We start from the raw sequence: 26065 nt of genomic DNA on the forward strand, positions 1-26065 counted from the left end.
TCAAATCCGTACACCACATACCTAATCAAATCCGTACACCACATACCTAATCAAATCCGTACACCACATACCTAATCAAATCCGTACACCACATACCTAATCAAATCCGTACACCACATACCTAATCAAATCCGTACACCACATACCTAATCAAATCCGTACACCACATACCTAATCAAATCCGTACACCACATACCTAATCAAATCCGTACACCACATACCTAATCAAATCCGTACACCACATACCTAATCAAATCCGTACACCACATACCTAATCAAATCCGTACACCACATACCTAATCAAATCCGTACACCACATACCTAATCAAATCCGTACACCACATACCTAATCAAAACCAAATCCGTACACCACATACCTAATCAAATCCGTACACCACATACCTAATCAAATCCGTACACCACATACCTAATCAAATCCGTACACCACATACCTAATCAAATCCGTACACCACATACCTAATCAAATCCGTACACCACATACCTAATCAAATCCGTACACCACATACCTAATCAAATCCGTACACCACATACCTAATCAAATCCGTACACCCCGCTCCTCCCTTTCTGGTAATTTTACTTTTATTTTTTTCATTTTTTTATTTTTTCATTTTTTCATTTTTTCATTTTCTCATTTTCTCTTTTTTAATCACTCTAGACGGATTTCCTCTTCTGGTAATTTTCTTTTTCTCATTTTCTCATTTTCTCATTTTCTCTTTTCTAATCACTCGAAACGGATTTCCTCTTTCGGTAATTTTGCTTCTTTGTTTTTTACTTTAATTTCTTTTTCCTCTTCTCCTCTTTCGCTTTCTCCTTTCACTCTCATCCATTCTCATTCCTCAATTTATACTTTTTTTGGCAGTATTCTTGACTGTTTTTCACCATTTCCCCTTACCCGCACTTCCATCACATTTTCTTTGTCAATCCACCTTCTTGCCATGGCCAATGCTTGGTCCTGCTGGGCCTGGTCCTTGCATAGGATACACACGTTACCCGCACAATTATCACCCATTTTCAACTTCTTCCAACTTTTGCTCCTCTTGCCATGAAACTTCATTTCAAATTACTTCACTTCATCACTTCCTTAGTTACCCTGCTTTATTATAAATCACGTGCTTCCCATCTCCCGCTTCCCATCTCCCGCTTCCCATCACCTGCTTCTCTTCACCTGCTTCTCTTCACTTTCATTTTTCATCCCTTCTCATTCTACCTTTCTTTCCCTCTCTCCCTCTGAATATCAGAATTCTCCACTGTTTTTCACAATTACTACTTACCCGCACTTAAACTACACTTCTCCATGTTAATCAACCTTATTCCTATCCTATCCTCTGATCTCATCCTGGCCGTGCCTAAGCTACTACAGTTACCCGCACAAACAATTCCCATCCCACATCTCCCATTTCTGCTTCTCTTGCCACCAAACTTCATTTAAAATTACTTCACTTCTTGACCCTAATACTTACCCTGCTTTCTTCTATATCACGTGCCTCTTATCACTCCTTTCTACCCACGCTTTTCCATTTCACCCACCTTCTGTTCTATATCGTTTCATACGGCACGAACCTCAGTGGTTCTCTCCTGTCCCATCCCATCCATTCTCAATCCATACTTCAATCCTGTTTTTGTCCGGGTTACCCCTTTCCTTCAAATCTGTTTCATTTTCCTTTTTTTCGCTTTTCATTTTTCATTTTCATCTCTGTCATTTCATACGGCACGGAGCTAGGCACTTCTCCCCTGTCCCATTTCCTCACTTCTTCCCTCTCTCTCCCTCAGCTTTCCCATTTTTTTCATTTTTTTCATTTTTCATTGCACTCACTATTCCTGCTACCACAAGGGTCCCCCCTTGTAAATGGATGAATCTTGCTGAACACAAGGGTCCTCCCTTGTAAATGGGTACTCCATTACTGAATACACGTGACTACTTCAACCATCCCATTTTCATTTTTCATTGCACTGTTCCTGCCACCACAGGCGTCCTCCTCAAGGGGCCCCCCTTGTAAATGGATGGATCATTGCTGAATACAAGGGTCCCCCCTTGTAAATGGATGTTCCCTCACAGAATTCACGTGACTGATTCAATCATTTTCATTTTTCACCACGATCAATCAATCCTCGTGAATCATCTCCTGAACTTATTCACGTGACAAACAGAGGAAGTGTTTTTCATTTTCATACTTCCTGTCCATCATCCCTCCATCTGTCATTCCTCTGTAAGAGCTCCCCTGTGAATAGAATACGCTTCTCCATACACGTGACCACGGCAAACACTCTACTAACAACTATCCCTCGTTCATGGCTTCTGTTAATAAAGTCCTTGTCTTAAACTGTGAACTATGGACTGCTTATTCGATGTATACTGCTACTATACTGTTTATATGACAGAGATACTCGCCCTCCCTCTCTCTCCCTCTCTCTCCCTCCCTCTTCTTCCTCCCTTTCACTTTTCCATCTGAAACCTTCTTTTCCTTTTCGAAAGTTGAAAATTATCTCATGAAATGTAGTCTCCAGAATTACTGGAAACTGTCACCGCTCCACGTGACTAGAATTGTCTTTTTCACAACGACAACTTCCGGCGATCTTACTTAAACAATCTGTCGTTCTCGACTTTAATTATTCTTTAATTTACTCATCAACTAAACTCAAACTGCAGAGCAATACGTCCAAAACCAAACTACTAACATCTACTAGACATGTCATCTCACCCTTTCCAGGTCATTGATTTGCGTGCTCCTGCAGAAGAAACTTCACGTCTGCTATTAGAAGCTGCAAATACTCAAGGTTTTCTGTTTATTGACGGCCACTCTTTTTCTCAACAACAAGTAGATGCTTTGTTTCGCTTATCCATGGAGTACTTCACCAATACTCCCCACCACGAAAAGCTGCAATATGCTTTCGATGTCGCCAAGAATTATGGATACACTGATTATTCACGGTAGCCCTTGGAATCATCCAAGAAGATTTCTTTGTATCCAGGTTCAGTGACGATAAGAAGAACGGATGTGTCATGAGGTTGTTGCACTATCCCCTTTTCAGGGATGATGGCGTCGATGGCAGCTCTGGGATTGACCCGACGCTAAGAATTGGACCTCATTCGGATTACGGCGCATTGACACTCTTGCTTCAAAAGGAAGGAGAGCAAGGGCTGGAAGTGCAATTGGACCCGGGCTGTGACCAGTGGACAAAGGTTCCGTTTTTGACTTCCAGATACGAAGGTTCGGCTCCTCCAATTGTCGTTAACTTCGGTGACATGTTGAGCTTTTGGACAAAAGGCGTTATTAGGAGCACGAAACACAGAGTGAAAATTGACCCTGGTGAAACGAGATCCAGTGACAGATACTCCATTGTGTTTTTTACCCATCCTGACGCAGACACTACCCTAGATCCCGTTCCAAGTAGAGTCATCGAGAGTAACTCTAATGGCATTGGGGCACCTCCGGTGACGGCTTACGAGTATTTGTCTGCTCACCTCTCCCGCGTGATCAACTCAATTCCCAGTCATGACGGCATGGTATAGGCTGCGTCACATTCTTTGACTTCTTTCATTTTGTTTTACAGTTTTTTTTACAGGTTTTTTTTTTGAGATTATTAATTTTCAATTTTCTACTGTAGGCAGACAGAGTGAAGAATTTCTAACTTGATTAACTGCTATTGAGCAGGTCAGCCACTAACTTCAAACCCTGACATGTACCCTCAAATAGTTTTATATACTCCCAATACTTACCGTACCTAGTAATGAGGCTACTGAATAACGCTATACTCCGAAGGAGATACGTCGGAACATTCGCTGATGAGTTATAGGGTATATCACTCTCTCCTATTGGAACACTCTGATAATAAAAAGTCATTTATTTTGATGAAAAAAGAAGAGTGAATTTGAATCTTTGGATCTAGAACTTGACAACACGACTGCATAAATGACCAGCATGAGGGCCGGTGGTGAGGAAGGCCTTTCACATGTTTCCCTCTGCAACTGGTATTTGTGCACCTGTAAATTATCAACCGGTCGAGAGAGACGAAGTCTGCCACAGAGACAACAGCACACTCTCGAAGTTCGAACGTCTCAGTAATTGCAATCTATTGGAAAAAAATACCAGTATTGATGTCTGCGGATATTCTGCTGGGTCATCTCATCTTCTATGACAAATTTTGACTCTATCTCTTTTGATTCTACTCCTGTTGGTATGTATTTTCTTCTTTTTTCTTAACCTGGAAACATATAAATACACCTCTAAAGAATCTGACGTTGCACACCAACTGACGGGGTACTTCACGATCAGTTTTTATCTTTACAACCTCGGACAACTTGAATGAGTGCAACTCTTCAGAGCATCATGTCCGAGAATAATACTACCTTCAGAGAGAAAGGAGAGGCCGCTACCAGCTTGGAAACTTCAAACATTTCTTCAGCAGGAGAATTGAAAGATCCTGGCAGACTCGAAAAGGAGCAAACTATTTATGAATTTGAGACTGTGCCAGAAGATGAGGATGATAGCTACAACAAAATAAAAGTTCCAGATGGAGGCTATGGCTGGGTGGTGGTTTTCTCATCCTTCTTGTTAAACTTCTGCACCTCTGGTGCGTCGTATGGTTACGGTGTTTACTTGTCATATTACATGGATAGTGGAAAATACGAAACTGGAGGTAAACTCGACTATGCTGCCATTGGGGGATTGAGCTTTGGTGTTGGGGTTCTTTTTTCTCCCTTGTACAACTATATATTGATAAACACTTCACCAAGGAAGCTCATTTCGCTTGGAATCGTCATTCAGAATGTTGCCGCGTTACTAGCTGCCTTTTCTACCAAATTATGGCAGGTGTATCTGACTCAAGGTGTGTTCATCTCAATAGGTACAGGCGCAATATGCTTTCCAAACACTACAATAGCCGCACCATGGTTTAGGAAGAAAAGATCCCTAGCTCTGGGGATTACCGTGGCCGGTACGGGGGTTGGAGGAATCGTTTTCAACCTCTCCACCCAACGCATTATTGATAATTATGATTCCAAGTGGGCGTTGATTTCTCAATGTATCATATGCTCAGTGCTGAGTACTGTAGCGGTGCTTTTGATTAGAACCAGAAGAGACGAGGTTCAGAAGTATTCTGATACGCCCACAACAGCAGTGGCGCTGGATATGTTCAAGTACCCAGTGATATGGTTATTGATCCTTTGGGTGTGTTTCACCATGCTTGGTTATGTTGTTCAGGTCTATTCTCTGTTCTCGTTTACGATTTCTCTCGGCTACACTTCCAAACAAGCCTCGGCGGTGTCCTGTGTTATATGTGTGGGAATCATTGTTGGAAGACCTCTTGTGGGACTTGCCGCCGATAAGTTCGGAGCGGTGACAACAGGGATGTTCTGCCATCTGATTGTAGCTATTCTGTGTTATGGAATGTGGATTCCGTGCAGAAATTACGCAACAGTTGTCGTGTTCGGTCTCTTCGAGGGAATGTTGATGGGATCAATATGGCTACTACTCACTTCCATAATAACACGGTTGGTCGGTTTGCCAAAACTAGAAGCGGTGTATTCGGTAGTGTGGATGTTTCTTGGAGTGTGTGCTATTGTGTCACCTGTAATTGGTATTTCTCTTGCAAAGAACAATGTTAAGCCAGGGGAGAACGCCTACTTGTACACGGCAGTTTACTGTGGAACAGCGTACCTGTTGGCAGCGTTAGCTCTTTGGTGCATTCGCGGTATTATTATCGCACGCGACAAAGTAAGTTTGGTTGAAAAGACTGGCTACGATGATGGTGAGCTACATTTGAGGGTAAACCTTGTCGATGCGCTGAAAGGAATGGCGCACTACGGCAAGTTATATCGAAAGGTGTGAGAAACTTGACAGTGTTGTTCCAAGACGTTGTAGAGACTTTTCCAGTTAGTCAAGTATTGGAAGAATGGCTGAATCTAGTGTAGTCCAGGAGAAAGTATATAGCATCTAGTAGTTGAACATCAAATCCAAGCTTATAAACTGAGGATTCTTTGTCCCCTCTCCCATTCGATGTTGATAACCTATTCGTTATTGATCTACATTAACCAATGTGCCAAATAGAAGAAACCAAAGAAAACGTCGAAGAAGCATCGAATCACATGGTAAATATTATTCACTAATAACTCTAACCTCGAATTTAATACCCGGAGCTTTCCATCATTGCCTAAACACAAAGCTGAAATGACAGGCATCAGATTTTGTTCTATCAACGAATCCTTTCTTAAGAGAGTAGAAACATTGTCGGATAACTGCCAAATGCTAAGGCCCCATAATACCAATTACAAAACGCAATGCTTTTGCCACAAACCGATTGCCCATTGCAGAATACGGCATCCTCGACATCTCTTGTTACTGCCCCGGCAATGATCTGTTTTACCGCAGAATTGCCCACAGTTGTTGATCGCTCTTTGTTTCAAACCACTTGGAGTAGCTACTAATGTGTGGGGCTCGGCTATGGTTTCTGTAAAGGAACCATTTACACTAGCTTGTACCTCCTCGCTTTCAATAAAATTAGCTACATTAAAGTGTTAGTGACTAGCGAAAAAGTCTGAAGTTGCAGCAACTGTTGCGAACGATTCCCAACGGTAAAATGACCCGTTTTCAAAGTACGCACTCACATTCAAAAAGTACCCACTACTGTTGTCGGCGGATGAGATAACGGTGAATGTATCGCCAGCTAAACTTTGATCGAACAAACGGAAATTCGGAATGGAACTAGCAAGTAATAAACATTCCAAGCTGACCATCGTAATTGTGCTATTGGACTTATTTGGTTGCTTGAATCAGAAACTTTCAGCAATAAATAATTGTTGCTGGAAGAGTTTAAGCTTCAAGTTGTATTATCTTGGCATTTTTATATCTACGTACCTTTTACATGTGAGGAATGCGGTTTTATCTTGTAGATGTCTGTTTCACTTACGTTGCTGCATATATTCGTTCCTTACATTTTCAATGCAGTGCAAAAAATGGCTAACAATAAAAGCAGAAGATGAAGAAAATTGAAAAAGTCAAAGATAACGAAGCTCCGGTATGTGGCTAGTCAGACCTGTGCAGAACCATGCAGACCAGTCCAGCGTTTATTTTCGTTTCCTTTTTCCCTTTTTTGCAAATTTTGACGTTGCCTGTATCTCATTCCTTCATGAGCTAGCAATAGCAGGTAATAACGTAAAATGTTGAAGTGAAGGAAGAAGCTGCGGGGAAAGTGTGTTCAGCTTTTAGACTTAATTTTCATGGTACTACGTGATCTCTGGAGGAAATAATCCTCAAGCTTGGTTTTTAGGCACTGCGAACTTGTCGCTGAGCATAATTCAACTTAATCCATGTTTTCTGGAGCCTTTAACAATAAATCCTGATTATGCACTGCTTTTCATTCCGTATTAGGTATAATGATTTCGGGTGTTTTGGGATTTTCACTGATCATAGCTCTTAGACTTAATATTTTCGATTGCCTTGAGGTTCAACAACCAGTATTTCTTGGTTATGATCCCACAGCCTCTGTTTGAGCAATTATCTTCGCGTGATAACATTTATCGGAGGAAGTAGATCTTTTGAGAAAAAGGCTTGGCACCTACGCTACCTGATATACACAAACAGTAAGCGATGATGACACGTAGCAGTTCCTTTAATGTGGTCCCTGGCACGAATGTGTACCGGTGTCAGGTATCAAACACTAAACACTCATTCGTATCTACCAAATATATAAAATAGGTGTTGTTTACTGGATCTGTCGTAATATCTTTAGCTGTATATTCACTTAGTATTTTTTGATGATCGGTTTATATATTGTCATTTAGACTTCGCTCAGTATAGATAATCTAATACCGCCGCCATGTACATTAGCTTGGTTTATTTGGAGGTTTTATTGTCCTTTTCGCTACTTTCTCCGGCTGCAGCCGCTCCGCTGCCTGATGCAAACTCCACTGCTGTCAACTCACTTGAATTGGATATGGTTTCCAATTCCACTTCAGTTTGTTTCAATTCCACTAGCTATACCATTGATGTTTCTGAGCTCCCTCTTCCAGAATGGTTAGATGACTGGGATTCTTTATTACTTGCTATGCCGTGCGATGATGAAATTTTCGTTTCTGTTCCAAAAGATCTGGACAGCAACACTACAGCAAAGATACTGGCTTATTCTTTAGCCTCTGGTATTGCAGTTGATAATTGGAATAGTGAACTGCAGAAGAGAGAAAACATTCAGGCAGATCTTGATGCCTTCTGGGAAACAGGCACTGTTGAGCTAGACTCGCTATCAATTGTACACAATTGATTGCACAAGAATGTTGATTCTTTGCGGTTGTGGGGGTGTTTCTGAGGCGTCATTTATTGAACTTGCTAAATAAGAAGCTGAGCTGAGAGCAACTAGGATCAGCATCAAGGCTACAGCACCATTATTTGAACATCAGATGTAACAAGTATATAAGTAGAAGGTTTCTTCATCCAATTTTCCCCTCTGGATTTGACGACATACTAATTATTGTTCTACATTAACTTATATGTCAGATGTAAGAAACCAAGGAGAACACCGTAAGTAATTTACTTAATTAGTCGAAGTTTGTATACCGACCACCAATTTAACTATCCAATTATTTCATTAACAACTACAAGTCAGAATGGCATCCAGTTACATCAATACTACTAACCCTCTAGGCCAAGCCCCTACTACCATACACGATGAATATCCAGTCCAACAGAACAAAATGGAAGCATCAAATCGGAGAAATAAGGATCGATTTAAAGTAATCGTTTTCCAATATCACACGAAATACGCAATTAGAATCATCAGGTACAATAAATGGGGAGTCTTTACCACATTGGACGACGAGGACGTAGCTCTGTTACCAGCAAGTACACCACATTGCCAAGCTTGTAATAGCGTTATGTTAGAGCTCCCTGCAAGTATGAAATATGGTCCACAAGTCCGGTGCGTACTGTTAAGATCTGTATTTGGCGCAGAAGCATTGTAAATTGGTGGAGATATATCCATCGACTCAGGGAGCCAATCATCACTCGGATGTCTGCTACCCCAGCTGCGGCCACAGCGTATGGCATCACCTAATGTAGTGCTTGAATCTATTGGTAGCACATACTGTTCAGTGCAAAATAATGTTGGTCCACCAACTTCCAGTGACATTGTTGACTACTTTCTGTGATTTAACACAAGTTGTTGGACAGCATAATATTATGAAGGATATATGATCAAATTGTACCATTATCGAGCACTTGTGATAAATAAATACACGGACCCTGAATTTGAAAAAGAAAAATCTTTGATAAATATGGTGTTGCATCTATTGAACAGAGATAAGCAGAGACGTAACGAGAAAATTAATCTTCAATGCGACTTAGTCAAAACTGTATCAGATTCTGTTGTTCTCTGGCGTTGTAGGAGCCTTTCTAATGCGCCAGTTATTGAACCAATGCTAAATACGAAGCTGAGCTGAGAGGAACTAGGATCAGCATCAAGGCTACAGCACCCAGTATTTGAACATCAGATGTAACAAGTATATAAGTAGAAGTTCCTTCATCCAAGGAGAACACCGTAAGTAATTTTCCTAATTACTCGGAAGTTCGTATACTGGCCACCAATACATATCTATTAATTATTATCAGCTACAAGTCAAATGACATCCATTTACATGAATACTACCAACCCTCTAGGCAAACTCCCTACTACCAAATTCGATGTTATTCCAGTCCAACAGTTAGTAACAATAATAAGCATTATTCTATACAAAATTGAAAACTTGAATACCATACGTAATATATTAATAGAACATTAAAACTCAGGAGAACACTGTTGTCTACCTACAAACAACAGTCAATAGTATAGATTAAACAAACTATCAATTGGCATAGTAAAATCTACCTTCCCATGGCTGTAACTTGTTAGATCCAGTGTCGATTTCGGCCTCTGGATAATTACCGAAAATGTAGTCATAAGAGTTGTAACCTTCCAAGAAGCTGAACTCAATCTCTTCTTTGCTGAAGTTCAACACCACATACAATACCTTCTCTCCGTACTTCTTAGTGAAAGCAAAGAGTTTCTCGTTAGCATGGTCAACAAAGGTGAAGTCATATCCATAATTCAATACATCCTTGTGTGTCTTTCTGACTTCAATAGCCGTCTTCCAAAAATTGAAAACAGACTTTGGGTCTTTCAGCTCATCTTCGGCGTTGATACCTTCTTGGAAAGTCTCAGTTAAAGGGAACCATGGTTCCTTGCCGTCTGTGAATCCAGCATATGGAGCCTCGGATGTCCATGGGAATGGAGTCCTCGCATGGTCTCTAGAAATCAACTGCAAACCATTAACGTAATCTTTGACTTGATCAGAGTCCGCACCGAATTGATCAACCATCATCTTGTACATACCTTTCACTTCGACATCTTCATATTTCTCAATTGGCCAGTCTCTGAAGTTAATCATACCTAATTCCTGGCCTTGGTATACGTACAGAGTGCCTGTCAAACTTGTTTCCAACAGAGCCAGCAATTTTGCTGATATTTCTCGGTACTCTGGGCTGTCATCCCCGAATCTTGTCACAGAACGTGGCTGGTCATGGTTTTCAATGTAGACAGTGGACCAAGAGTCTGTCTTATCAATGAACTGGAATGCTGCCGCAATACCATCCTTGAATTCTGACAGTTTAAAGTTAACTACACCAACATTTCCCGGCTTCCTACCCACAGACACGTGCTCAAATTCGAATAGTTGAGTAATTTCTTGCTCTTTTGCACTGGTGTACGCCTTGCACACGTCATGAGTCCCACAAGGAATCTCACCCACCGTTAACAACTCTCTGCCATCTTTAACACGCTCTCTCATAAATTTGTTCATCTCCTTGTGGAATTCATGAATCCTTGGACCATTCAAAATAGCTGGGTCAGGATGCTGGAAGTCCAAACCAGGGTTGATTATTGGCACATCAGGGAACCCTGGTTGCTTGGAGTATAGACCAGCTGTATCGATTCTGAAACCATCGACACCATGGTCTAACCAGAATCCTACAGCACTTTCGTAAATGGCATTACGAGTCACTTCATTCTCCCAATTGAAATCTGGTTGACCTTTCGCAAATAAACGCAGGTAGAATTGGCCGGTATGTTCATCGTACTCCCAGGCAGAACCACCAAAGAAAGATCTCCAGTTATTGGGAGGAATTGGTTTGCCATTGGAGTCGAATCCCTTTGGTGCTTTCCAGATAAACCAATCACGTTTGGGGTTATCCAAGCTCGACCGAGCTTCTTTGAACCAAGCGTGTTCAGAAGAGCAGTGATTGATAACAAGATCCACAATGATTTTGATTCCCAAACCGTGTGCTCTGTCGATCAAATTGAAGATATCTTCATTCGTACCGTAGCGTGGCCAAACCTTTTCGTAATCTGAAATATCATAACCCATATCCTCTTGTGGAGAATCATAGAATGGGCAGATCCAAATCGCGTTAGCTCCAAGTTCTTTAATGTACTCCAGCTTCGAATCAATACCTTTGATATCACCCCATCCATCATGGTTAGAGTCTTTGAAACTAGCAGGGTAAACCTGGTAAACAATTGCTTCTTTCCACCACTTTGGGTCTGTTTGGGGGTGCTCGGATACAAACTTGGTAATCGTCATACTTGATGTTTTTTTGCGCTTAACGTTTCGATCTGTTTGAGTCTATTCTCTCTTATTTTTTCTTGCAGCGATCGTCCTGTCATACCTTTGGAATAACGCTTTTTTATAATCTTTCTGGTCCTGGTTTGTAACACTTAACAATTGAGCAAGTTTTATCCAGCTGAACAGACATGACAGTAATATGACTATCTGTTTGATGTTATGCTAGACAAGATACACCTTGAAAGAGACCGGGTGGAGTCATGAGTTTTTGGGGTGGAACTAGAAACAGCGTTTTCCCCACACCTTTCTTCAACGTGCTGTACTGTTCTAGATGGCGTCTGGCATGACCATCTATCGAAGTTATTACCATTCTGTTGAATGCAGCCAATTTTTTTTGAAAAACAAAAGTTAGTAGTTTCAACTAAAAGTAATAGAAACTTTGCTCGAGGGAAACGGAAAAATGGAGAAATTTTCTCGAGGGAAAAGGAAAAACGTAGTTTCTGTGAGGAAAGTGAAAAGGGCAAAAAAAATGAAATCTCCCCAGATGTGGTCACAAGTAATACGGGTGGAAATTTTCCTGTACGTGAATTCTATAGAACAGCCTTATCTCAAATGTCGCTTTGGTTTCCCAAACACAAAAAGTATGCAGAGATTTTCCGTCTTCACCATGTTTTTCCCCATATTTGTTTTCATACATCGGAAGAAAATCCGGGGTAACAAAGAATGTTCACAAAAGATTCATTGCAAGTGCCATTTCAGGCGGTAAAACGGTATGAAATGTTGAATCGGAGAGAGAAGCAAAACTGGTACCCCACCATTTAGTCAAGTATCCATGCGGATTTCAATGGAGTACAATTCTCGGTCAGTTTCTTCGGCAACTAGTGCGAAAAAAGTAAAAACGGCTGTGCAGGGTTTTTCTGTGTTCTGGTCCCCGATTTAATCACTTCACCTCATTATTCTAGATGTCAGTACAAACAATGTTCTTGAGCTTCATGACAATATCCAGTATGAGGAAAGCTGTGATAATTCTTATAAATATGACATTAACTGGCGTGGGTTGATCGACAACATAGTTCTAGCGTGGCAAATGCTTCATAAGATTGATAACAGAAAGTTCTTTATTCACTTCAAACAAAACAGTAAAGCTGAATTAATTCAATAACAACTATAACAACAAGGACAGAATCACTTCACAATGGATTCTTCATCGTCCGTGCTTCAGAAAGACACAAAACAGGTCGATATTGAACATAGGGAAGAAGCAAGCTCCAACGATCAGTTAGTAGATCAAAATGCCTTATTAGATAGCTTCCTTGGTGACGTCGATGGTGCTGCGAGCGCTGATGCGACTGAAAAAAGTATGTCTCTCTTAGAAGGGTTGCGCAAGTACCCGAAAGCTGTAGGTTGGTCCTTAGTGGTTTCAACCGGCTTAATCATGGAAGGGTACGACACTGCTTTCATTAACAATCTGTTTGCTCTTCCAATTTTTCGAACCACTTTCGGTGAATACAATCAAGCGAATGACATTTGGGAGATTCCTTCCAAATGGCAAATTGGTTTGGGGATGTGTGTTGCCTGTGGTGAGATTATTGGTTTGCAGATAACTGGTATATTCGCAGATCGTTACGGTTACAGGCTTGTGTTGATTGCTGGCTTGGTTCTTTTGATTGCTTTCAATTTTATTCTCTACTTTGCAAACAGTTTGACTATGATTGCTATAGGCCAAATTTTAAGTGGTATCCCATGGGGCTCATTCCAAACACTCTGCGTTTCATATGCTAGTGAGGTCTGTCCATTGGTTTTGAGATACTATTTGACAACATACATCAATTTATGTTGGCTTATCGGGCAAGTGATTGCCGCTGGAGTTTTGAAGGCATGTCAGGAACATCTTGCCAATGATGAGCTAGGTTGGAGACTTCCATTTGCGTTACAGTGGATATGGCCGGTTCCTTTGATTGTAGGTATTTACCTTGCTCCAGAATCTCCTTGGTGGTTGGTTAGAAAGGGCAGGATCGATCAAGCCAAACGATCCGTCACAAGAATTCTAACCCTGCCCACTTCTGAAAAGGACAAGCTAACTGACATAATGATCACAAAAATGAGAATGACTGTCGAGAAAGAAAACCGTCTTGCTTCCGAATCAAGTTCTTATATGGACTGTTTCAAGGGCATTGATGCGAGAAGAACCAGGATAACGTGTCTCACATGGGTCATGCAAAATTTAACGGGATCCGCTTTGATGGGATACTCCACCTATTTCTATGAAAAAGCCGGGTTGGACACTTCTGCAGCCTTCACTTTTTCCATCATTCAATACGTGATTGGTATTGTTGGTACCTTAACATCATGGTTCCTATCTTCCAGAGCTGGTCGCTTCACGATTCTCTTTTGGGGTGTCTTTTTCCAGACGATAGTTATGTTCATTACTGGTGGCCTCGGATTCAGCAGCTCTGAAGGTGCCAGTTGGGGTGCTGGTTCCATGTTGCTGATCTACAACTTCTTTTACAACTCCACCTTAGGTCCTGTTGTTTACTGTGTGGTGTCAGAAATTCCTAGTGACAGATTGAGAACTAAAACTGTAGTTCTAGCACGTAACTCCTACAACTTGATAGCTATTGTAAATTCTATTTTGACACCGTATATGTTAAACTCCGACCAATGGAACTGGGGTGCAAAGACAGGTTTGTTCTGGGGTGGATTAGCTGCCATCTCATTAGTTTGGGCTTACTTCGATCTCCCAGAAACTAAGGGCAGAACATTTGCAGAGCTTGATGAGTTATTCCATCAAAGAGTTCCAGCAAGGAAGTTTAACAGTACACATGTGGAGCCTTTCTCTCGTGAGACAATAATGAAAGACCTGGATGTGAACCCTGAGGTTTGGTTGGAAACAATCGAAGAAGGGGACACCGACATCAAAAAGTAAAGAAATGACCTCCGTTCTCAATTACTGACGTTTCGTCTTCAAGTTTGGTAATTGTAACTTGAAAAGATACCGATACCATCATTCATCGATCTTATATTTTGCTCTTTTAGAAATTATATATTCAGTATAATGTTTTTTTGTGTTTATGAGGAGGGCCTTTATGAGTTGTTGTTTCCTTTTATACATATCTCTAAAAAATTTGAAAATGACATTTGACATCTAAAATCTAAAGGCAATGCTTAAAAGTCGCTCAAATACTGATTTGACAGGTTTATACATTACCATAAAAATTTCATAAAACGCCGTACGTAGCAAGACGTATTTAATACAGTTCCGATTATTGCCGAAATTTCAACAGATTTTAAGATCTGGAGAAGTTTCCCGGAGAAAGAAGCAATGCTGTAAATTCCTTGGATATTAACGATATCAGACCTCTTCGTATAAACTTTAAAAAGCTCTTTAACTAAATGAAGTACGAACCAAGAGACTATGGCCACAATACATGTAACTGCCTACTCGGCGAGTGCTCAAGAACGAAATAATGGGATTTTTTTGGATATTCAACTTCCATGTATACAAAAAAGATCCTTCAGATGGGGTATTAGAAATGCTTAGCAGCGTCGGGGAAAAAAAAGCCCAACATCTTTGAACTCAATCACTGTTAATAGAGTCGGTATGAGACTTACTTGTTACTAACGGGACCGTTGTACTCCACTTCATTGTAGTCCCAGTAGAAAGTAAGTTCGGTGGTGTTAGACACCTGTTGAACTTCGCAACTGGAAACATAGTCAATGCCATTCAATCTGTTTGTGATGTAATCGTCAAAGTCCTCGATAGGACAGGAAAACCCTGGACCTGAGGTGCAACCTGGAACTGGAATAATCACATCGTTGATAATATAACGAACATAAGAGGCATTTCCACACTTCAATTTTTCAGTGAAGATACGACCTCCCATAGGCGTCACCCAACTTAGTTGCTGGATGTTTTGGAAATCAACTTGATCGAGAGAATACTCAGTGACGCCGTTGTCGATCAAACCAAGCGCTGAAATGAATTGTTGGATATCGGTGTCATGAGAGAATGAAAGCCAGACCTTGTTGTCCAATTCATCAGCTTGTGTCAAAAGATTGTAAGAGGCGTTGACCAACACTGAACCAATTGGATTCGACATAGGATTACCAGCCCCTCTCCTGTAGAAGTTATTCACATTTGCGTAATAGGAATAAGCAACCAAGTCATTGCGCTCAAAGAGATCGCAAACGGCTGAACTACCTTTAACATTGGTTTCAAAGGCACACCAGTCCACCAACAGTTCGATGTCATCATGCTCCAAAGTTAGATTCAAGTTAGAGTTCTTTTTCATCCATCTGTTTTTGATATCAGTTAAATATGGTAGTGTGGCATTTTCGAAGTACTCGTCACCAAGGTCACCATTGTATGTCATACACGAATCTGCAGGGGTAAGGGAGTTTGCACCTGAGGTCTCATTTTCTTGAATAATTTGAAGATCAAGTTGAATGTCAAGTTCTTCTTCCAAAGATGAAACTACGTATTTGGCAGTTTGATGGACTCTCCCTGAGCTGGAGGTAAAGACTGGGTTGGAGTCACTAAACAGATCCCCGTAGTTGTAAGCAATGTATTTCCCCAAATGTTGAGCGGTCTTTGCACCTGCGTAAGGATTGGAAGGGTCTACATCGGTAGAATTAGTCAATTGGTCGAAGTACTTTGTGTTTGACACAAAAAACTCATAATCATTGAAAACTTCCAAAGGATCGTTATATTGACCCTGGAACTCCTTCAATTTATCCCATAGTGCAATCATAAGTTTACCCTTTGATGCAGTTGGATATCTCTCTCCATGTCTTGCCAACATTTGGACATGTTCAACTGTGCACTGGTCTGGGACTTCTACTGGGATCCCAAACGATTGTGGGTAATCGTAGTGGGGACCTTGACCGTTCAAAAGGGAAAAGATGGATTCGTCTGTGGTACTGTTGTTGAGGGCATAACAGACTGTGCCGTTATCCTTTGAAATAGGAGCCGCATGGGTCCCTGATAGTGATAATAAACCCAACAGAATAGATAGCATTATTAACCTGAGCTTGTTTGAACCTGCGTTTTTGATCTGCTTCATTTTTATGCAATTGAATAATACCTTCTATTGTTGTAATGAAGGATCATCAGTAAACCTTGTCTCATCACTTGTGTGATGCGGTTCTTATATGCCAAATTTCTGTCTGTTCATACATCTGAACTCATCTCGATGAACCCACTACACGTGCGAGTGTCATTTAGCATTATTGGCGGTATCCTCCAACGAATTTCCATCATCTAATCGATATTCGAGAATATAGTCTAAAGGGCTCGAGCAGTCGGCTTTATTTTACAGCCGCACTTTCTTAGAAAGTATCACAGAAAGCCACTTTTCCAACCTTACAGAGCTTTTCTGATCTGCAAATTCAGTGTTCCTTTTTCAAAATGCAACGACCCTGAAAATACTCGAATGCCGTATGCACGTGTGTCAAGTAGGATTCAAACCACTTAGACGAAGCACTTTGGCACTCAACGGCAGTCCATGTCCTGAGACCCCTTCCGAGGGAAAAGCGTTCAATTCGCATCTGAACCCTTACTGCCGATGTGTTAGCATAAAAACAAAACAGCGTGTTTCACACTTCCAGTGCTTTGTCTGTGCGGAAACTAAGGAATTAACAATCAAGAGTTTTTATATGCAGCGTGTAAGGTTCAATATTAGGGTGTGCAAGAACATAAACCACACCCAGGTAGCGGAAAAGGAAAGACGTGGATGCTATGAACCGTTGAGCTTTTCCGTTTTGGGCTTTGATATGATGATGGTTGCCGGAATATGTCTTGCGTCTCCAGCCAGAAGCTTAGGTTAAACGCATAAGAACCTACAATCTAATAGCATTAAACACGTTTAGATCATTCACTGATTAGAATTTCGGCCAAGAGTACGCCATTCTCGCAAATACCCGTGCTCTCTTTCCTATCATTATCTTCGGTGGTAGATAGATAACTTCTATAATTTCTGAGTTGGACATTAATGTTGGTACTGGCCTTCGCTCTGTATTACTTGACATGGTATTGATTTTACAATGGTAGCGTCAGTTATGGTTCCATGCTATTATTCATTCATCACTATTCTCACATTTCCGCAATACTGAAAAGGCTGCAGCTCCATCATTTTGTTTACTTGTTTCCTGTTTAAGGAATATTTTAGAAAAACATCATGAAAAAATGACCAAGTATAGCAGAAGTTGCACAGTGTTTATTGACATGTGCGATGCCAACTTTGAATGCCACCGGTCTGATGCTCTGGTTTGAATTGCTGATAAAGTTTTTACGATAGAATGTTTTCAACAATTATTATACAAACTAAGGCTAAAATTTATGATGCTAATTAAATGCAAGAACTTAAATGTGGAGGGTTTCCATGAGCAGGTCAATTGAGAGCAGAAAAACTGTTAAGAAGTTGACGATTCGGTAGTGAAATCAAATGGAAAAAAAGAGAATGCCATGATACTTTTTTTGGAAACCACTAATGATAGTCCAAAAAGAAAAGGCGTATAAGAACTAAAATGATGGAATAATGGGTATTTCGAATCCATCTCTGATAGTAAGGGAAATGAAAATGTTATAATAAAGTGCAAGCTATCATCACATGAGCGAAGCTTTTTCCTCGGATAAATAGCGGCTTTTATCTTCTCAAATGAGGAATCATAGCAATGCCAAGATTACCGCAATGAATGGAGTCGCAAGAAGCTTGACAGCGCTACCCTCGTACGTTGATATCAAGTTGGATGTAGATGCTGTGGTAGTAGTTACTACTCGTGTTTCTGCGGTAGAGCTTGTTTGTGCTTGTCTGGTTTCACTTTCGGATGACACATCAGAAGTGATAGCGATGTCGGCTGATGAGACTTCAGCATTTTGAGAAGCGGTTGTTACTTCAACACTAGAACTTTGGTCTTTGTTTGTACCTGTAGCAAATGAGGTTTCTCTGGTAGAAATTTCATCGATCTCCGACTTTGAAGTGTGATACTCATTAGATGCACTTTCAGTGGTAGTGGTATCGATAGGACAAGTGGTGGTGTAGACGGTAGTAACACCGTTACTTGTTGTAGTGACAGTAGTCAAGGAGAAAGTTGGCTGTGTTGATTTTACATCAGATATGGTTGCATCAGATTCACTCTCGGTGACAGTGGTATCGATAGGGCAAGTAGTGGTATAAATAGTGGTCATGCCATTACTTGTTGTAGTGACAGTAGTCAATGAGAAGGTTGGCTCTGTTGATGTTACATCAGACGTAGTAGTGTTACTAGCCCAACCGCTAAATGTTGGTTTGGTTTCTGCAGGAGTTTCAACTGAGTAAATTGTCTTGATTGTTGGAATTCCATCCTCACCAGTTGAGGTAACAATTTCAGTGGCGAAGGTGGTAGTATATTCGCCTGTCCAGCTGGTATACACGGTTGTTGCAGTCTGACCTTGTGGGGTTTCAACAGTGTAGATAGTCTTCACAGTTGGAATACCATCAGATCCAGTTTCGGTGACAGTTTCTGTACCAATAGTGTTGGAAGTAGTACCGGTCCATGGAGTGTAAGTAGTGGTATCAGTTTGACCTTCTGGCGTCTCAACAGTGTAGATGGTCTTCACAGTTGGAATACCATCAGATCCAGTTTCGGTGACAGTTTCTGTACCAATAGTGTTGGAAGTAGTACCGGTCCATGGAGTGTAAGTAGTGGTATCAGTTTGACCTTCTGGCGTCTCAACAGTGTAGATGGTCTTCACAGTTGGAATACCATCAGATCCAGTTTCAGTCACTGTTTCTGTACCGATCGTGTTGGAAGTAGTACCGGTCCATGGAGTGTAAGTGGTTGTATCCGTTTGACCTTGTGGGGTTTCAACAGTGTAGATGGTCTTGATGGTTGGAATACCGTCCGAGCCGGTTTCAGTTACTGTTTCAGTGCCAATGGTGTTGGTAGTAGCACCGGTCCATGGAGTGTAAGTGGTTGTATCGGTTTGAACCTCAGGGGTTTCAACGGTGTAGATAGTCTTCACAGTTGGAATACCATCCGAGCCAGTCTCTGTGACAGTCTCGGTACCAATAGTGTTGGTAGTAGCACCGGTCCATGGGGTGTATGTGGTTGTATCGGTTTGAACTTCAGGGGTTTCAACGGTGTAGATAGTCTTCACAGTTGGAATACCGTCCGAGCCAGTCTCTGTGACAGTCTCGGTACCAATGGTGTTGGTAGTAGCACCGGTCCATGGAGTGTAAGTGGTTGTATCGGTTTGAACCTCAGGGGTTTCAACGGTGTAGATAGTCTTCACAGTTGGAATACCGTCCGAGCCAGTCTCTGTGACAGTCTCGGTACCAATAGTGTTGGTAGTAGCACCGGTCCATGGGGTGTATGTGGTTGTATCGGTTTGAACCTCAGGGGTTTCAACGGTGTAGATAGTCTTCACAGTTGGAATACCGTCCGAGCCGGTTTCAGTTACTGTTTCAGTGCCAATGGTGTTGGTAGTAGCACCGGTCCATGGAGTGTAAGTGGTTGTATCGGTTTGAACTTCAGGGGTTTCAACGGTGTAGATAGTCTTCACAGTTGGAATACCGTCCGAGCCAGTCTCTGTGACAGTCTCGGTACCAATGGTGTTGGTAGTAGCACCGGTCCATCCTGAATATTCGGTAGTGGCGGTTTGAACTTCTGGAGTCTTGACGGTATAGATAGTCTTGATGGTTGGAATATCATCCGAACCAGTTTCAGTGACAATCTCGGTCCCAATGGTCTGAGTTTCTGTTCCACTCCATGGGGTGTACGTGGTAGTTGCTGTATTAACTTCTGGGGTTTTAACTATAACGATATTTCCATTGGTCGTCTTACTATTTGAATCGGTATATTCAGTATGTGTAGTAACAGTTGTAGTTACAGTACCGCTCCATGGCAGGGTTGTTGTTAGATCTGGCACGGGGCAGTCTTCGCTATCATCTACAGAAAACACGGAATCCTCAAAAGTTGTGTGTAGGTTTCCATCAGGGTCCACATAGGAGAAGGATAGCTCAGCGTTGTCAGCTGAATTGATAAAAAATAGTCTGATCGGGTAATAATAACCGCCTGTCAGGTATGCGTTGACGTAATTTTGCTCAGACCATATGATTGACCGTTTTCTGTATATAACTTCTGGATAAACATTCGAGACTGCAAGATCAAATGGGCCGGGAGTGGAAGCAGAATTAGAACAGCAATCAAATGCATTGCCAGCACCTATGTTTAAAAATGCATATTCATCAACGTAATCAAAATTGAACTGATAGTTACCAGTTTGGGTAGCATAAAAGTAACCAGTAAAGAGCATGGAAAAATTGGTAACAGTCAGCGGGGTGTCGTAGTTATAATTTGGTGGCATTGTTCCCACAGTAACAGGGAAACCCCAACCATCACCAAGATCAGTTTGAAATGTCAAATCAGTAACACCAGAACTCGTGCCAATTAGCCCACCATCATAAGTTTCGTAACCACCCTGTAGGTAGTCATCCAAATCAAAATCATCAGTTGAACGTTTGAGAACTACATCATATTCAGTTTTTGGATAGTGATAGTAACTAACTTCAAAACCTTTCTTTAAAGAATTCTCTGCAGGAGCACATCCTATAATGACTTCATCAGTAGTGCTTTGTGCTTGAATATTGTTTGATAACGCTGCTAACAACACCAACAGGCTGTACCTGGAATTGCGCATGATGTTTTGAATGTTGACCTTTTGTTTTTTGATGCTATTAGTTTGTTTTCTATAAACAAACAATTAATGGCGGTCACACTTTAAATGTCATTGAGTTTTCCTTAGTACCTCCTAATGGTTTCTATCAGCTTGTATATATACATACCAAATTGAAATTTTCAGTAGAAATAACATTTCAGTAGCAGCATATGGCCGATAAGTGCATATAATCAGGAACACTGCTTTCTGTGCACCCCAACTTGTAATTTCAGGTATACGTTGGTAAAGTACATTGAAGGGAAGGAGAATGTCCGCCTAAAAATAAAACAACACCAACAATAATTTGAAACCAGTGACTAATGAACTGTGGGAGGACACTAACGCAATAGTCTGTTTAATAACTTGAATCCAAAAACACAAAAGAAAAATGTTCTATGCCGATTGTCTTTGCACTCAATAGTCGAAGTAACATACTCAGCATCAATTGCGAGAAGTATGTAAATCAACTTTTTGAGTTTTTGGAGACTGGTGGAGTTGGTTATTGTCAAGCATGCAGTAATCCTCCAGAACCTGTGTTCAATGGCAAACAAGAGCCTTTCAGCTCAGACACAGATAAAAGCTTTGTTCCCTTAGACTGACCTGCTAAACCCATCTTTTTTTTTAAAAGAGCTGCATAAAAGGCCATTCTAAGCTAAAGAACAAAGCTTTGGAATAAAGAAATTCCAAATCCGACACTTGGGTTCTATCCGAAGCCGGAATTTTTCTTTATTTTGTTATCACTGCTCCTAAGTACGGGCATTTGAATGGGCAGAGCTGCATTTTTCTGCGTAGATCTTTTCGAAATACCTAGATCGACAGATTGGACATGCAATTTTTTTCTATGCACGACGCACAAAGAATGAAGATTGGAAAGAAAAACAGGAAACGAAAAACCAAAAAAAAAAAAAGCAAAGCACGTTTGATATTGCAATAACACAAGCGCAAGAATAACTCCAGCAGCAATGAAAAACGTTTGTAGATCTTTCGAGGAATGTTTCTTGTTTCTATTTTTGTTCCGAGAAATCTTTACTTCCGTTTTTTTTTGTGGGCGACCGTACAACCTCAGTTGCCACGGTTGGCTGAAAGTGCGTCTTGCCAGGTTGAAAGGTTTGACTGAGCATTCAAAGTTGCAGACAGTTACACAGCAGGTGTCTTCACGATTCTGTGACATGGTTATTTGCCTCATAATAAGAGAAATTGTCCTGCTCTATCCATCACTGCAGCGGAAAGTACGTTCGTTTTGAGAAACGCAATTAGAAAAAATGAAAATCCTAAAAGTTGTACGAAGTGTTCTAAGATCAAACTGATGTCATTTTTTTCATACTGCAAACTTTCCTCTGCTGCAACCCCACTACTAGGTGTAAAATGTGCATACGTGGGGCTGCCCCACCACTAAAAGGATCAAAAGAATTTTCGTTTGGTAATCGACAATTTTAACGAGTTACTTCATTGCAGTGGAAGCTCGAAGTAAATCTGAAACCGAGCCGGATGAAGGAAAAGGCATGATGTAACTCCTTATTTATTACCTGTTTTGTTTTGTTTCTCAGTATATCAGCTTATGCAGAACTTCGACACGGTGTTTTGCGAAGAAATTGACAAAGGATTTTCTCTTAAAGTTAACCAGATCACAATAAGATCGACCCTACTGCGCAATCAAAATCAGAGATTCTTTGTGTACGCACTGGTCTATTGGTTACCAGATGCGATGAAATGCTTCTTTGGAGATAAGCTTCCAGAACGAAGATTGTCAGTTAACTTACATCTGTAACATTTCCAACGCGTGTTTTCATTGCATGTTATCGGATTCGTTATCAATGCATTCAAACATATGCCACAGTCAAGTGTCAGCTTCTACAGGTTTGAGAGAACATTGTGAACGCATGGTCGTTTGCACCACAGTTTATAGAATTGTTCATGTCTACGTGTGTATAATGTCGGAAGGATTTCCTATTGGCCTCTGAAAACCAGTTTCACTTTCCGTTGATTTGTTTCTAAACGTTTTCCAGAAAAGAGACAAATAAAGGCTGAATTGCGATGCATGCCTGTTCTGGTATCTGATAGGGATCCATAAAAGCTGTGATAACTTGTTTCAAAGCACATTTGTAAAGCAATTTCCAGGCTCAAGACAAACGGTCCATCATTCGAACTTCAGCTCTATATAGTTTCATGGGATTGGGAAGAGGGTGTTTCTAGTGAATAGTTTAAGAGAGTACGAATCTGGAACAGTAACATCAAAACGGTAAGCTCGCCTGGAAATATACTACAGGCGGTTTCTTTACGATTCGTGAAACTGTCTACGAACTCAGCGTTTGGTGGCTGGTTGAACAGAAAAAAACACCGATAGCATAATAACTTAGTTGAAAATTGCTTTATCATCCTAACGAGTACCTGAAAATCCAAGAAAAGTAGTAACAACCTCATCATTCCTTATTCCATTCGCAATCATACCATTTTGATTTTCAAGAATAAAAAATACAAAATGGACATGACGGCCCAAGACGAAAAACTGGTCCACGAGGAACAAGTATAACAATGTTCAATAGCACTTATTTCCTTTTCCTGCTAGTACCAAGTTCTCACATGAAGACCACAGAACAATGCTTTACTTTAATGATCGATCTTCTACCTAACATCCATTTTTAATGGTCGTCAGTGGCTGTTTGTCACATTATTCGATGGATCATGTGACTTGAATTAGGCAAGTGCTTCTTCAATCGTTGAATCAAATATTGATGAGGATAAGTGGACCGAGAACACTATGTAAATTGCCCATCTTAAGGAACTGTTGGTGAAGTATGGCCTCACCACCTCTTTTAACAAAATGTGTCTCAGTAGGTTGCCTCCACGTGTTACATTGTTAAAACTACTTTGGTACGTGATATACAACGACCTGCCTTAAACATAAAGATTACAATCCTGTGATGACAGATGTTTAATTAATTGAAAGAGATAATACTTTCTATTCCCATTGAAAATTATCTTTATCGAGGATGTAAACACTACATCAAGAAGCAATTAAGGTGTGAGTACGAACCGAATGAATTGAAGTAACGGCACTTGTAAGACCTATTTTAAAAGTTGATCGAAAAAAGGAAGGCAAACCAAAAAGAAAAATGATTACCCCACGAGTAGTAGAATGGCATCATAACAAAGCCAATAATACAACAAAGAAAGAAGTGGCTAGCACTCTGGTAGCACCGCCTTCAAATGTGGTTCCTGAACCATCTGTAGAAGATTCAGAAGAAGTTGAGTCCGGTGGTGCATCAGATGGAGTTGAAGTTTCTCCTCCATTTCCATTGTCATCTTGATCAGTTGTAGTGTCTGTAGAGGTGGTCGGTGGCTCAATGGTGGTTCTGCCATCATCATCAGTAGTGTTATCATCACCATTATCATCTGAAGTCTTATCATCATCGCCATCTGTTGTATTCGAGAAAGATAAAGGTGTTTGGACTAAGTAGATAGTCTTGATAGTCGGATAACCGTCTTCGCCGGTTTCAGTCAAGACGTCAGTGGAATAAGTAGTAGTGTAAGCACCAGTCCAGCCAGTGTATTGTGTAGTTTCAGTGGTAACGGTAGTTTCATCATCGTCATCATCTGAGCCGTCTGGGGTCTGAACCAAGTAGATAGTCTTAACAGTAGCGATGCCATCATCACCAGTTTCAGTCGAAATATCAGTGGAGTAAGTAGTGGTATATGTACCAGTCCATCTGGTATATTCGGTGCTTTCAGTCGTTGTAGTAGTTTCAGCTCCACCATCATCATCTGTGCCGTCTGGAGTCTGCACCTTGTAAATCGTCTTGACGGTAGCGATACCATCATCACCGGTTTCAGTTAGCACATCGGTAGAATAAGTGGTGGTGTACGTTCCAGTCCATACAGTATACTCTGTGGTTTCAGTGGTGGTCGTGGTTTCAGTGCCATCATCCCCGCCATCATCTGACGTGTCTGGGGTCTGCACCTTGTAAATGGTTTTAACAGTCGGTATAGGGCTACCGCTTAGAGTCAAAACCTCAGTGGAATACGTAGTAGTATAAGTGCCTGTCCACGCTGTGTATTCAGTGGTCACGATGGTCTCCTCAGTAACATAATCGTCATCATCAAAATACGGGATCTGGACATAGTAGATAGTCATAACAGTTGGAATAGTGCCATCGTCAGTCACAACTTCCGTGGAATAAGTTGTAGTGATTTGTCCCGGTCCTCTCGAGAATACAGTGGTTTCAGTGGTAATAGGTTCGACTTGCGGAACTTCGAGACTTTGGGCCCTAACGCAAGTTGGCACGGCTAAGAATAACAAAGCCAAAGTTTTAGCGAGCATCTTCAATTGTTGTAAGAACTGTTGGTTCTAAATACTTTATTTCAACAATCCAATTGAAATATTCTCATACTAAACCAAATTAGAATCCTACTGATTCACCGACATAATCTTCCTCTCATAATATCTTTATATATGTAAACCATGTAGAAAATCATGAGATCTAAGTAAGGGTCCTATTAATTTGTCTCTTGGAGGACTAATGGGGATCTTTACCACTGCCTATTGTTAAATCTCGGCATAAAAGGGAGCAGGACCCTAATTATTCACATACGATACCGTTCCCGTATGATCCACACACAGATATGTACGGGTCAGACATTTATTCTTCCATATTGACCACCCCCATACTAAAAAGCAGATATCTCACCACAATTTTTGGATCTTAAACGTACACTTTGATTTTTTTCTCTTCCCCAATCTATTCCGACAAGCACACCGTGAT

At 40.9% G+C, this 26065-nt stretch overlaps 10 protein-coding genes across 10 annotated transcripts, besides 2 other annotated features; 3 read left to right on the forward strand and 7 right to left on the reverse strand.

Annotated features, from left to right (window-relative positions):
• Positions 1-4325: 4325 nt before the first annotated feature.
• On the forward strand, positions 4326-5849 carry KLLA0_D00143g (MCT family MFS transporter; the record flags this gene model as incomplete). Its single annotated transcript, XM_453077.1, has 1 exon — positions 4326-5849. The coding sequence occupies one exon, from the start codon at positions 4326-4328 to the stop codon at positions 5847-5849; it is 1524 nt and encodes a 507-aa protein (XP_453077.1).
• A 686-nt stretch (positions 5850-6535) lies between these two features.
• KLLA0_D00157g (uncharacterized protein) lies at positions 6536-6754 on the reverse strand (the record flags this gene model as incomplete). Its single annotated transcript, XM_002999319.1, has 1 exon — positions 6536-6754. The coding sequence occupies one exon, from the start codon at positions 6752-6754 to the stop codon at positions 6536-6538; it is 219 nt and encodes a 72-aa protein (XP_002999365.1).
• Positions 6755-7836: 1082 nt separating this feature from the next.
• KLLA0_D00187g (uncharacterized protein) lies at positions 7837-8277 on the forward strand (the record flags this gene model as incomplete). The annotated part of the gene is made up of 1 exon (XM_453079.2): positions 7837-8277. The coding sequence occupies one exon, from the start codon at positions 7837-7839 to the stop codon at positions 8275-8277; it is 441 nt and encodes a 146-aa protein (XP_453079.2).
• An 11-nt stretch (positions 8278-8288) lies between these two features.
• Positions 8289-8700: a long terminal repeat.
• Positions 8701-8763: 63 nt separating this feature from the next.
• On the reverse strand, positions 8764-9141 carry KLLA0_D00209g (uncharacterized protein; the record flags this gene model as incomplete). Its single annotated transcript, XM_453080.2, has 1 exon — positions 8764-9141. The coding sequence occupies one exon, from the start codon at positions 9139-9141 to the stop codon at positions 8764-8766; it is 378 nt and encodes a 125-aa protein (XP_453080.2).
• Positions 9142-9375: 234 nt separating this feature from the next.
• Positions 9376-9466: a long terminal repeat.
• A 387-nt stretch (positions 9467-9853) lies between these two features.
• KLLA0_D00231g (glycoside hydrolase family 13 protein) lies at positions 9854-11626 on the reverse strand (the record flags this gene model as incomplete). Its single annotated transcript, XM_453081.2, has 1 exon — positions 9854-11626. The coding sequence occupies one exon, from the start codon at positions 11624-11626 to the stop codon at positions 9854-9856; it is 1773 nt and encodes a 590-aa protein (XP_453081.2).
• A 1177-nt stretch (positions 11627-12803) lies between these two features.
• Positions 12804-14534, forward strand: KLLA0_D00253g (sugar porter family MFS transporter; the record flags this gene model as incomplete). The annotated part of the gene is made up of 1 exon (XM_453082.2): positions 12804-14534. One exon carries the CDS (start codon positions 12804-12806, stop codon positions 14532-14534), a length of 1731 nt encoding a protein of 576 aa, XP_453082.2.
• A 682-nt stretch (positions 14535-15216) lies between these two features.
• Positions 15217-16671, reverse strand: KLLA0_D00258g (histidine phosphatase family protein; the record flags this gene model as incomplete). Its single annotated transcript, XM_002999320.1, has 1 exon — positions 15217-16671. The coding sequence occupies one exon, from the start codon at positions 16669-16671 to the stop codon at positions 15217-15219; it is 1455 nt and encodes a 484-aa protein (XP_002999366.1).
• Positions 16672-18272: 1601 nt separating this feature from the next.
• Positions 18273-21287, reverse strand: KLLA0_D00264g (uncharacterized protein; the record flags this gene model as incomplete). The annotated part of the gene is made up of 1 exon (XM_002999321.1): positions 18273-21287. The coding sequence occupies one exon, from the start codon at positions 21285-21287 to the stop codon at positions 18273-18275; it is 3015 nt and encodes a 1004-aa protein (XP_002999367.1).
• A 721-nt stretch (positions 21288-22008) lies between these two features.
• Positions 22009-22491, reverse strand: KLLA0_D00269g (uncharacterized protein; the record flags this gene model as incomplete). Its single annotated transcript, XM_002999322.1, has 1 exon — positions 22009-22491. One exon carries the CDS (start codon positions 22489-22491, stop codon positions 22009-22011), a length of 483 nt encoding a protein of 160 aa, XP_002999368.1.
• A 1956-nt stretch (positions 22492-24447) lies between these two features.
• Positions 24448-25623, reverse strand: KLLA0_D00275g (uncharacterized protein; the record flags this gene model as incomplete). Its single annotated transcript, XM_453083.1, has 1 exon — positions 24448-25623. The coding sequence occupies one exon, from the start codon at positions 25621-25623 to the stop codon at positions 24448-24450; it is 1176 nt and encodes a 391-aa protein (XP_453083.1).
• Between the last annotated feature and the right edge of the window lie 442 nt (positions 25624-26065).

Source organism: Kluyveromyces lactis, assembly GCF_000002515.2.
Source record: "Kluyveromyces lactis strain NRRL Y-1140 chromosome D complete sequence".
In the NCBI taxonomy this organism is placed as follows: Eukaryota; Fungi; Ascomycota; class Saccharomycetes; order Saccharomycetales; family Saccharomycetaceae; genus Kluyveromyces; species Kluyveromyces lactis.